This window comes from Zonotrichia albicollis, chromosome 6, assembly GCF_047830755.1.
Source record: "Zonotrichia albicollis isolate bZonAlb1 chromosome 6, bZonAlb1.hap1, whole genome shotgun sequence".
NCBI lineage: Eukaryota > Metazoa > Chordata > Aves > Passeriformes > Passerellidae > Zonotrichia > Zonotrichia albicollis.
The window spans coordinates 31,604,579-31,616,741 of record NC_133824.1 but is presented as its reverse complement, the minus strand read 5'-3'; the positions used below and the strand labels follow the sequence as shown (position 1 = coordinate 31,616,741).

The window sequence follows — 12,163 nt, the reverse complement described above, 5'->3', positions numbered from 1 at the left end:
ACGGCGGCCGGTACCTGAAATTGGGGGGCGAGGCGAGGTGCAGCCCCAGGAAGGGTGAGGAGGCGGGCGGGGATGCAGCTCCTTTCTCTCGCTCCGCCATTCTGTGGCTCTCTCCATGCAGGCGGAGGGCGGGCGGGAGGGAGGGAGGCAGGGAAGGAGGGATGAAGGGAGGGGGATGCTGGCGGTGCCGGCGGGGAGGGACATACCTGCCGCCGGGGCGGGGGGAGCGGGGGCGCGGCCCGGAGGATCCATCCCGCGGCTCCGGCGGCAGCTGCAGGACAGGCACGGCACACATGGAGGCGTCACCTCGCACCCCGACCCCATCCGCTCCGCCCGGGGCTCGAGGAACGCCGGCCCCTGCGGGACAGCTGTGCCCGCAGCTGGAGGCTGCACCCTTAAGGGCAGGTGCGGGGGATGGCCGGGCTCTCCCAAGGCCGGGAGGAGCCAGGCCAGGAGCGGGGCTGGCCGGCTGAGCGGGCAGGCAAGAGCCCAGGGCGAGGGGCTGCACACAGAGGGGCTTGCAGGGGTCTCTTCGGCAGCGAGGAGGGGCCTGGAGGCAGCAGGAACAGCCAGGCTGTGCTTTGGCACCTATGGCATGGTTACCGCTCCTGGCAACAGGTCTGGCAGCCCCAGCACAAACCCTGTCCTTGTCGAAGTTCACCAGGACTGCAAGTACTGCAAAGGGAATTTAAAAAGCAGCATACACACACCTTCCACAGGCACAAAGGAAGGAAAAAATGCATCTCAAGGTTTCAGGTCTCTCCCCAGAAAGGGCAGACTCATTTTTGTATCCAGCTATGTCTCAAGAACCATTTTGTCTTGGGTGGGTACTCATTGCTGCTACTCTTCCTTACCAGCCTGAGCAGGTTTCTCTTCCCTACCTCTCCTCCCCAAGCTTTGCAAGCTCAGAAAACTGTGCAGGTTTTGCTGTGGACAGAAGTGGACAGCATCAGTATTTTTAGATCTCAAGGCTACTTCTGTACCTGAACAGGAGAACTTTCCTCATTCCCTGCATGCCCACTGTGCTCCCAGTCCCTGTCTGTGACAGTCCTGGATGGCATGAATGGCACTTCTTTAGCAGTGTAAACATCCAGTCCCACCAGTGTTTCTCACACCGCAGAGCTGACTGCCACTGAGGCCATGTATTAGTTCTTGGCCAAGACCCAGGACATCAGCTGCTCCTCCAGAGAGAAGAGCAAGCAGAGCCCTCCAAGGCATACAGTCCTGCTCTCTCTCAGGAGTCTCAGTCTCCTGCCAGACAAACTGAAAAGAGATGTTACTCCTGGACTAGCAAGGAGACAAGCACACAGCCCCGGGATCACCATGTGCAGGTAACCCTGGGGCAGCCTCTTGAGGGTGATCTAAGCATCCCCTTTGCTGTTTGGATGCACAGACTGAACTGTAATACATGCAGGACCCAAGAGACTCAGCAGCATTCATTCAGGGAGCTTTGATGTAGCTCCATCTCAAAGCACAAACCCCGCCTACCAAAATGTGATTTCTCTGCAGCATGGCTGTTATTTGGCCTCTGACCTGGGGCAGGAGGTAAGGGTGCTGCCTTGTTCCACAGCCAGATCACTGCCACTGCAGCTCACCTTCTGCTTGGATGCCAACCACCAAAAGCTCACCCCTTAGTGACCTGACCTTTAGTCAAGTCACCAGCCCCGGCTCAGGCTGGCCTGGCAGAAGACCCAATTTGACTTTCCTACCTGCACTGCTGTCAGTCAGGTCAACTCCTTAGATGCACAGCAGAGCACAGGGCCCCTGGGAGAGTGCACACACATCTGCTGCAAATTAAGAGACAGCACTTCCATCCTAGCCAGCATCTCTGCTCACAAGGCATCAGCTGATTTTTCTCTTTCAAATTGTCCAACTGACCATCAGGTTCACTTCAGACCAACTCAGCCTTAAAGGAAACCTGAGGAGAGGTTATGTGCTTAGAGAAGTTTTGCTGTTCCTCCTCCCCAGCAGAACCTGGTCTCCACCCAGGTGCAGCTGTGATACCAGACTGCTCTCTTTGCATCAGTCATCCTTCTCTCTGCCCTTTCCCCCTCTGCCTGAAATGGCCACATTTCCAGCTCCATTTCTCCATTTCTCCATTTCCAGGTGTGTTTTCTATTTTCAGACCTATCAGCCACCTTCTCTTGAAGCCACTCTGGCTCCTTCCTTTTGCAGACAGAAGAGACATGGAGGAAGGGGATTTTCTCAAGCACCAGCACATGGAGCAGGCAGTTCTGCTAAAAATTCAAAGTTAGCCGTTTCCAATCCTGAGCCACATCACTGTCATTCTTGTGACAGGTAAAACAGATATTCTGGCCAGCACAGAGGAGGAGGCTCAAACCCAATCTCTCCAGCTTTGATTTACATTATTTCACTCAGGCTAGAAAAAGCTGGACTGAGTTTACTATCATTCTGGCTTGTCATCTTGTAAGGCACAGGCTGCTGTTTTCAAAAGGTTTTAGCCATGTGTGAGCCACCCCAAGCACTGAAGTTTTATTTTTTCAAGACCAGAAAGTCCTTGCCAGAAACAAGAGAACAATTCAGCAATACCATGAGCTGAGGCACTCCTGTCCCAGATCAGCCCCACTGCTGAACCTCGACAAGGAACTGCATGGCTTCGTGCACTTCCTAAGTCCTGCTGGTTACTAAGAAAAGTACTGTACCTCATGGAACTCTGCTCAGTTAGAGGTTCCACTAAGTGGGTCTACACAGGAGCACCAAGGAGGACAGCTGGATGCACAAGAACTTGACTGTGTCCTTGCTAGTTATTTGATTGCTAAGTCTAGTGTATTTAATACAAGCTCATGACTTAGCTTGGAAGTCATTAGCCAAAGGTCCACCACTGGCAGGGGACCCTAGTTAGAACAGTTGTTCACAGCTCTGTAGGTAGGACTTTCTGCCCCAGTATCTACCCTCAGTTGAAAGAAGCCTTCAGGCCATCCTGGTGAGCACCCCAAAGTCACTGCTCCCTCTGCCCAAGCCAAGAGCTCACACTGTGCCCCATGTTGGGGGTGCTTGTGTCAGGTACTGCCAGCTTGCCCTGAGACACAGAACACAGGAAACAGGAACCCCCAAACTGGCATCCATTTCATGCTACTTTCTTCACAACGGCCTCCAGCAGTCCCCTGCTGCCTATGAAACAAAGATGGTATCTTTACTAATGGTTACTGATGGCTGCTTCTTTCCCCATAAACTGGCCAAATCTTTTTGAACTCAAACTGTTAGCACCCACAACTGAGGAAGAACTTGTCACAAAGCTAAGCAAGGCATAGACTTGTTTAACCTGCCATCTTGTACTTTAACCAAGCATGCCCAATTCTAAATATTAATGAAAACAATGAATAGTCATTCCCTACTTGTCACACAGTTTTACCCACCTTTATCATTTCAGTTGGGAAAAGATGCCAGAGTGGGTGAATCCCAGCCTACTTACAAGGTTTCTTGAAGGGAGCTTTTCCCTTATCTTTCTTTGGCTGGCCTGATGTATTTGTATCATTCCCAGTGCTACTACCTGAGTTGCAGCTCTTCCAAATACCACCATCCATATCCCAGGTACTGACAGAAACCTTGCAAATGTGATCTCCCCTGCCTCCACAAAGCCTTCTAGATCACTTAGGAGATGTAGCCTCCCCTCCCTTTGACTCTTTACCCCCACAGATCCAGCCCCAAAAATTCCATTTACCAAGTGAAATAATTGGATGACATCAAAAAGAGGGTTAAAGACACTTATAAAAAGTTTTATTTACAGACCATTGCCTAAGCATGAAACTCTCCAAATGACAGAAGTCACAATTTCTGTAACCTATGTGTACAAAGTGCATGTCTTTCCCCTTTCTTCTCTCTGTAGCAGAAGATGGGGGTAGGGGAGTATCTCTTTTTCTTTATACCTTTCTGCCCCCAAGACAATGGGAGTAACAGCTGGGTCAGACTGAAGGGGACAAGACCTGTTGATAACTGGGTTATCCATCAGGCAGACTATGAATAGTAGTTTAGAATAAAGTAAGGTTAGGAAAAGTGACTCTTTGTTTACTTGTTCAGTCTGCCCAGTGGATTCTCTGTGGAAAAAGAACATAAGATCAAAGCCCCAGGGAATGGGAAGGAAAGGTAATTCAGCTATTCATTAAATTTATTCACAGACTCAATTCAACCACTTCAGGTTTCTCAGGTACATTTGACTCAGTTTCTATTCACAGCCCTGTTGCTCTGGGTTCAAACACAGGCTCCAAAACTGAATCTGATTATCCCAGTGGGAGAGAACTCCTGTACTCCCCAAGCAGTTAGTTCCATAAGCTCACATATAGCCCCACACTATCTGTGTCAGGCATGGATGAAAGGTTTTGGACAGCAAATGAAAACAGTGCCAACAGCAGCCCATTGCACGGGACGAGCTACTCCATCTAATTCCTCTTGGAAACAACCTTGAGAGAGAGAAACAATTCTCGAGAGAGAATCTCCTGCAGTAGCAGCCTCCCTTGCACTCTTTGGTGCAGGCAGAGGAGCTCTGCCAGCACTGTGCTGACCTGACAAGTAACAGGACCCCACAAGGAGTGTATGGTTAAGAGCCAGGAGAGCTACACAATCACCTCGCTAGGCTACAAAGCACCAGCGCGAATGCAAGTGGCAAGGAAGAGCAGTGGGCAGGTACAGGAGTTCACTGTGTGGAAATTCAAAACACGGATGCCAATACAGAAAAGAGCAAACAGAATGGACACTGGACTCTGAACTTGAGGAAGACTCACTTCAAGGAGCTGATGTGTAATACACCCTCTGTCAGTATGAGGCACTGCACAGGCTACACACCAGACACAGGCTCCATTTGAGAGCTCTCAATCAGGGAAGGAAATGCTGTAGGAGTGCTGGGCCCAGGTGTAGCTTCCTTATTACTTGGATTCAGATCTATTCTGAGATACTGCTTTGCTCATATCAAGGCATGATCTTATTCTCTGAAGAATTCCTCCTTCTCAGAGTCACAGAATCAACTAGGTTGGAAAAGACCATTGGGATCATTGAGACCAACCTACATGACCTAACATCAATATGTCAACTAGACCATGGCACTGAGTGCAACATCCAATCTTTTCTTAAACACCTCTGGGATGGTGACTCCACCACCTCCCTGGGCAGCCCATTCCAATGCCCAACTATTCTTTCTGTGAAGAACTTTTTATTCATGTTCAGCCTTAACTTCCCACAGTGCAGCTTAAAACTTTTTCTTCTTGTCCTGTCTCTAGTTGCCTGGGAGAAGAGACCAACCCCCACCTGGCTACAATCTCCTTCCAGGGAGTTGTAGAGAGTTCCTCTTCCCCAGATGTCAAACAGCTCTGAAGTGGCCCATTCCAGGCAATAGCACTATGACACACCTTGCAGTGGCAATGTTCTTTTGCAAGGAAAGTTTTAAGTGCCTTTCAAGGGTATCTGTTCTTGTGCTACAGTTGACCTTCATTTTGTTTCCATCCCACATAGCATTACCTTGATTTACTCAGAAAGCATCTCCTTCCTCGTCAGCCTAATGAAAGAAATACTGAGTTTTCCCTGTTCTCTTGCAGGATGGGTACTCTATTTTTGACATTGTAGCAGCTTCCTTCTTAACTCCTACTATAATTTGAATTAATCAGCATACATCACTACCAAGTACTATTGCTGAGAAAGGATGCTCAGTATTTCTGAGATGTGCAGATGCCGATTCCTACATCAATGCATCAACTCATACACACTGAGCCATTGTCAGAAAAGAAAGATACACCTGGGAGTGAGCAAGTTGACAGAATGTTCTTGCCCTGTTTAATGTGGGCAGATTTGGGCATGGCTGAGAAGAGATGTATTTGGCTCCCTGGAGACCAGAAAGCCAAATATTCCCAAGCACAAGTAATGCAGCGCCCTTCTCTGGCAGCTATTGGAATTACACAGTTATACGAGACCCTGGATTTCCTGTTGCAGATGCCAAGTTCCAGTCCCTCTGTGACAGCAGCTCCTACTCTTCTGGTCACCTCTTCAGCGCTCTCTCTCTTCACTTGCAAGGTGCTTGTCGCTGGCTGTAGGAGACAGTAAAAGAGACAATTTGTCTTGACCTCCCTTGTCATACTGAAAAGCTGGCAGAACATGTGACCAGCTCCTTGCCTCCTGGGATCTGGAGCATTGCAGGCAGATGACTGGACCTGCTTGATCTCCTGCTCTAGCCCATCCCCTCACCAGATGGGAGAACCTGGCTGTGACCCACTCTGTGGAAGGAGAAGCAACCTCACAAGAGCAAATGCACCAGCAAGTGCACTTTGTGACAGCTCCAGCACAGGGCACTGCTCTCCACCGGACAACGGAGCTAACAGTGTGTCACACAAAATCCAAATGACCTGCAGGCAGACCAGTGCCATATTTCTGGGCTGTGGATTAAACTTAGAAGCCTTACACATCCCTCTGCAAGGAAGTCCATTTTGTTCATTGAAATGGTGGGAATAGAAATGGAGCCTTATTAGCTTCCAGAACCAGGTAGTTTAAGCCAGATCACACTAGGAAGTACTCACAATCACAAACTCTTTCCAGAGATCTCTGAAGCAGGGAGATCTGTCACTTTGGCTCGTTTGTACAGTTCTTCAGGGCATGGCTCTTCCGCTCCCTCGTGTTTGCGTTTTGGAGAAGCCTGGTCTGCTTGAGACAGCCTCACTGCTGTAGAAGGAAGAACAGACATCACTGCAATGGTTTCCCTGTGTTTAGATGGCCTCACAAGTACACCCATGCCTAACCTGCCATAGAGCTGGGAGAAAGAAGACTGCACAAGCACAGACCCATTTGGTCACAGTTTCCCTGAAAACTTTTACCAAAAAATCTTTGTTAAAAGCAGAATTAAGTCACCCCAAACACAAAAGTATCCTCCTTTGACAGAGGACAGCTTAATTATACCTGACCAACCCTACAGCGATCTGCACTTCTCCTTTAAGTGGCTGCATATGATCCCACACAGGCAATAAAAGACTCACATGAATAAACTCTTATTCTTCAGCCATTTTAGACATGAAGGCTCACTGGGGACTTTTGAAAAAAATGTAAAGCAATGTGAATGTTTTCCTAGCTGCGTAGCCTCTTATTAGAAAAGGATCCTCTCCTGCCTGTAACCTTTAACATGACATGAAAATCAAAAGCACACAAATAGGTCCAACTCACCTGTACTGGTGCTGCAGCCCTGCCCTGAAGCAGAGTCTGTGACCGGGCCACTGAGATCTTCCACACAAGAAGGGACAGATGCCAGCAAACCTAGAGAATGGCAAGAGGATCTGAGTTAAGAAACAAAACACACCTGGGCTGGGAGAAGCTTTTCACAGAAATACCTTAGTGATCACCAACCAGCACATTCATATCCCAAAGCAGGAGGAGTTCAGAGCTGCGCTGACCCAGTGCAGACTATAGACACACACTGTGATCCAGCTGTGCATTTATTTAGAATACACTGCTTAGGTTTTCTTACAAAGTGGACAATGGACCACTAGTAGTAATATAGATGGTGCCATGCTATCAGCAGCTCTCAGACCTAAACACTCCACTCTTAGCTGTCTGAGAACATAATGGAGATCTCCCTGGAAACCAACTGAGCAGATTTGGCAGGCACTGCTTCCTCTTGCAAGGACAGGCCAGAGAGGCAAGTAACACCTATTTTAAATCATGACCTTTTTCCCCAGCATTTTATCTTCTATTAAAGACACAAATGTTTGCCATTGCTGGTACTTACAGAGGCCCCTATAGCGTGACAGCTGCTGGTAGATCTGCTTCATGCGCTCGATGTTCAGTCGGCTGGTCTCTGCGTGGTTCACCATGGGTTTGGGGTAGTCCACCCCAATGATGCACTTGGCTGCCTTCTGCACAGACTCTGGGGCATTCCATGGTTCGTAGATATATCGTGAAGGGAAACCCTTTAGTTTGGGCAGATACCTCCTGCAACACAAGTAGAAAGCAGTGCAGCACACACAACACACAGAAAGTGCCATATGCCTGTGAGACACTAATTGACTTCGGCTTAGAGATGCAGAAACAAAGATCAGCTCCAGTCAACATCACTTACTTCACATAGTCACCACTGGGGTCTGTGCGACGTCCGAAGCCCACAGGACAGTAACAGTGGAAGAACTGCTGGAAGAACGCGCTGCATGAGAGCCACATCCAGCTGCCCGCGTTCACGCTGAAATCTGCATCCAGCAACAGCTCATCAAACACCTGCAGCAATTGGAGGAAAAGGCACTGAGACCTTCCCTGGGGAGGACTTTGTGGCAGTAGGACCCAAGATGCTATTTCAAATGGCAGGCACTGAGCTATGAGAACAGAGCAGCAGCACAGAGGTGATCTGCTGGCTGAAGTCAGTTGGCTGGTCAATGCATCTCACTTCCTGACACTTTCACTTAGGGAGGCATGGTCTGCTCACACTGATAAAGTGCTGGCTTAACTCTCATGCAGCTACAGACTAAATCACTACCTAGTGTTGCAGCAAGCTTTGGGTATTGATCCTAGCCTGGCAGGCATAACTAATGTAAAGCATGAACCCTGGGAAGGAGAGGATGCTGCACAGAAGAACGTGCACCAAAGCAAGAAGAAATAACCCCTCTGAAGGTCCCAGAGCACACTACCACTGAGAGGCAGAAAGGTTTCAGCAGTAACTCACTCACATCCATGCACTTCAGGCAGCACTTTCAATTACGCTCTTTGTCAGCTTTGTGATCAGAAGCCTCTGCCTCCACTTTTTGTGTAGGGCAGTATGTACACTGGATAGATTCAAGCTGTGTGTCCTTTCAGATTGGCCCAAGAGGAGGGTCTTTTACCTCTTTCCTTGAGAGACTCTAGACTCAGATTTCACAGTCATGGAGCGCTCCCTGACTGGAACGGTGATGGATTTTATAATGAGGAAAAAGGTCAGGTTAAGAAGTGACATTAAAGTTGCAAAGAAAACAGATGGTCTGAGAGAATTTTTACAAAAAAACAACCCAAAACTAAAAGCACCCCCCCCATTTAGTCATGGTTTCTTGAGGCCTGTGACACAGTTGAGCCTTGTAGTAGAAGGCAGAAAGAAGTCAGGCTGTTGGCTGGCCAAGAGCCTGCTAACAAATCCTCTCTTTCATGCACCTTTTACATGTGAAGCAAAAGCCATACCTGTATGCCCATCCTTGCAGCAAGTGCCAGGGAGACTTTGTTTTCCTTATGGCCTCCTGCAAATATCTGAAAATGCCAGGACTCACCCTGACTCCTGACTCCCAGCTGATCCAGAGGTCACCCCTGGTCAGGAAGCAGGCCACTGCATGTCTGGCCAGATGGTGAATCCACCCTTCTTGTCTCAGTTGGGTCATGATTGCATCAATCCAAGGGAAGCCTGTCTTGCCCTCTGCCCACTTTGCCAAGGCTTCAGGGTTCCTGTCCCAGGGGATCTGTATGCAGATCGGATTCCCCTCCATGCGATCAAACTTTGGGTTGTTGGTGGCTGCTGTGTAGAAGAACTCCCGCCACAGCAGCTGTCCGTACAGAGAGAGGGGGGGTGTGCTGTTCCGCTTCACCTGTGGAGAGGGAACATGGCTGCTCACAAGCAATGAAGGACTGCCTTCATGAAGCTGAGCTGCGAGGCACCCATGCACTTGCACACATTTCCCAAGTCAGCTACTGACCACTGCCATAAAGGAGCTCATTGCTGGATCCCCCCCTTATTAGAAAGCCCAGATGGTAAAGTCAGAGCACTGACAGGGATCACTCAGTACAATAACAAGTGACTGGAACGATGTAAAACTAGCTGTAAATGGCTCTACATGGCTCATAAAACACAAGTCCAGACTGAAGAACAAGGTACCACCAGATTTAAGGCCTGTGTGAGTACATACAGGAGAATTACTTTCTTACCCAAAAGCCTCCTCTGGTAGTAGCAACAAGCTCAGCCCAACAATTAAATGCTAGGGAGGCAACTTATCTTTTGCACCAATTCTGGCACACTGTCTGGCAACCAGCATCATGCTATACATGCTCAAACCCCACCTGCCCTCCAGGTGAACCTTTTGTCTTACCTTCTTGTAGAGCTCCCAGAGACGATAGTAAAACAAGCGGCAGGACAAGCAGCCAAAACGCAGGTAGGGACTGAGTCCTGTAGGGCTGGCCAGCAATGAATTGGCATTCATCCGTGGTCTTTCGTAATTTGCAACCCATGCCTAGACAGATTCAGGAGAAATGAGCCAAAGACCCCTTGTATTTGTGGGACACTGCTAAAGGCAAGCCCCTGTGCAGGTGGTGAAGACACTCACATCTCACAACAGTCTCTTATTTACTTCCAACCACTGCTGGGAGAGGTCCCAACCCCATGCCCCATTCAAGAAATACAAAACCTTTGCTCCAGGATTCAAACTAAAGTTATTTTGCTCAAGAGGATTAATTTGCTTTGCATACAGGAGCTAACAACCTGGAGGGTTCCTAGAGATACCAGCTAACACAACTGTTTACGTCCAGGTATATCTATCTCATTTTACACACTAAACAGGTAAACTGGGGAAATTCAGACCCTTTTGTGGAGCATTCTGTTGATAATTTACTCCCTCTTCAGCACAAGTATTTATGCTTTGATTTCCACTACTGACATCAAGCCACCCAGCTGGATGGATTAAAGAAGTACAAAATGGTTAAAACTGAGCCATGCTTTGGCAGCTGGGTCACCTTCCATTACTTTGAAATTGTTTACCTTGTGCACTATAATCAAGAACACTAGCCCCATTGAAAAAAATCTGATTATTTCAACAAGGGGCTCAAGGAATGCCAGCCAGTGAGACACTCTATCAAGATGCTGAGGGACAAGGGGACGGCATTCTTTTATAAGCAGGTACTCACACTAATACCCAAGGTAAAGATAACAAGAGGTGGTGTGCAGTGCGCAGCAGGGACTGAACAACTTAACAGAAGAATTTCCAACTCTGCACTTCTCTAAAGGAAACTGAGAAGTAGAAACAAAAAACAGTCCAATGTGCTTCAAACAGCAGCATAAATAATATACTGCTCTAAATTTTTGAACCATACACTCCTTTCCACAGGTGAACATTACGACCACTGCTAGGAAGAGCAGGGAATGGGGTAATAGGCAACACTACATTTTTCATTTGGAGGCCCAGTCTGTAAGAAAACCACTTAAATAAGAGGTTACCTTTCTTTCCAAGTGTTTATCCAGCCGTGCCAGAGCTTCTGTCTCCCCTCCTTGCCAGACTGCAGGGGCAAGACCATCAGTAGGAAAGCCTGAGAGAAAGAACATTGTAAGATTTGATGCTATACCAGACAAAGGGCATAGATATGGGATAATGCACTAACAACAGCAAGACAGTAGATACTACAATTGCCTAATGTGGCTTACTTGCTGTTCTAATCCTTGTACAGAGGCAAATCATGTAGGATATAGGGAAAGCCTGCTCATGACACAGCACTTCAAGGGCCTCTCCCTGCAATGCTACAGGCAGCCTTACAGTGACTTTCCCCATTGCTCACAGCCAGCATTCTCTCTGGTGTGTCAGCACTACCCACAGGGCTCTGCTCCAAAGGCCAGAGCAGCTGGCAATGAAACATCTGCTTCACAGCTCTGCCTTACAAAACACCTTGCCATCAACATCAGTAGCTCACTAGGTAGCCCAGCTGCTCCTGGTAAGGCTCCTATTCTGCTGAGGGTGGTGCTAGGGAAGGCACTGGATTAGTGCAAAAGAACCACTGCAAAGGGGGAAGCAATAATGCAGTCCCCCTACAGTGCTCTGGGCACACAGAGGAGCCTCCCCTGGCAGTAAGCAGAGCAGTGTGAGGTTACAGGTAGTCTCACATTTGGCCAGACAATAAAGAAAGTAGATCCATGCAGGACTGCAGCCCTCAGGATACTCCTGTTGTGAAGCCCCATGCTTTTACATGACTGTTGAAGCTGTGCCTTAGGGTGTCAGGATACTTCCTATAAAGCTGGTATGGAGCTTCCAGTCACAAACACACAGACAGTATTCTGCATTAGTCCTTTCTTCCCCTGCATTTAGATTCACTTCCCTGATGTAGGTCTTGCATTCCTCATGCCTCAGCTATTCACTCTCCTTCTTCAAGTCTTACAGGACTGTAAGCCACAGCAGGATGAGTGGAAGGAATCTTTGTAATATCTTTTGTCTTGCTAAGTTCCCAAATGGGTACTGCTTGGCAATAA

At 48.3% G+C, this 12,163-nt stretch overlaps 2 protein-coding genes and 1 long non-coding RNA gene across 8 annotated transcripts in view; 1 reads left to right on the top strand and 2 right to left on the bottom strand.

The window, feature by feature from the left end:
• Nucleotides 1–349, bottom strand: part of MAPK8IP1 (mitogen-activated protein kinase 8 interacting protein 1) — a 25,264-nt gene extending 24,915 nt beyond the window's left edge. For 2 of the 5 annotated variants that reach the window (XM_074543041.1, XM_005480035.4), the window contains exon 1: nt 15–172. In XM_074543041.1, coding sequence (XP_074399142.1) covers nt 15–100 — 86 coding nt within the window. In that variant the 5' untranslated portion in view covers nt 101–172. Of the gene's footprint in view, nt 1–14; nt 173–206 lie in introns of those variants that run through there. The other 3 variants (XM_074543042.1, XM_026794405.2, XM_074543040.1) reach the window with 2 other exon arrangements.
• Nucleotides 1–12,163, top strand: part of LOC141729362 (uncharacterized) — a 20,306-nt gene that overhangs the window by 1,049 nt on the left and 7,094 nt on the right. The window lies entirely within an intron of this gene.
• CRY2 (cryptochrome circadian regulator 2) overlaps nt 3,717–12,163 on the bottom strand; it is a 22,597-nt gene continuing 14,150 nt past the window's right edge. The window contains exons 5-12 of one of the 2 annotated variants that reach the window (XM_074543049.1): nt 11,144–11,232; nt 10,023–10,163; nt 9,213–9,524; nt 8,048–8,199; nt 7,718–7,920; nt 7,156–7,245; nt 6,519–6,660; nt 3,717–6,032 (exon numbers count right to left, since the gene is read on the bottom strand). In XM_074543049.1, the coding sequence (XP_074399150.1) occupies nt 6,521–6,660; nt 7,156–7,245; nt 7,718–7,920; nt 8,048–8,199; nt 9,213–9,524; nt 10,023–10,163; nt 11,144–11,232 (1,127 nt within the window). In that variant the 3' untranslated portion in view covers nt 3,717–6,032; nt 6,519–6,520. The remainder of the gene's footprint in view (nt 6,033–6,518; nt 6,661–7,155; nt 7,246–7,717; nt 7,921–8,047; nt 8,200–9,212; nt 9,525–10,022; nt 10,164–11,143; nt 11,233–12,163) is intronic. The other variant, XM_074543050.1, reaches the window with a different exon arrangement.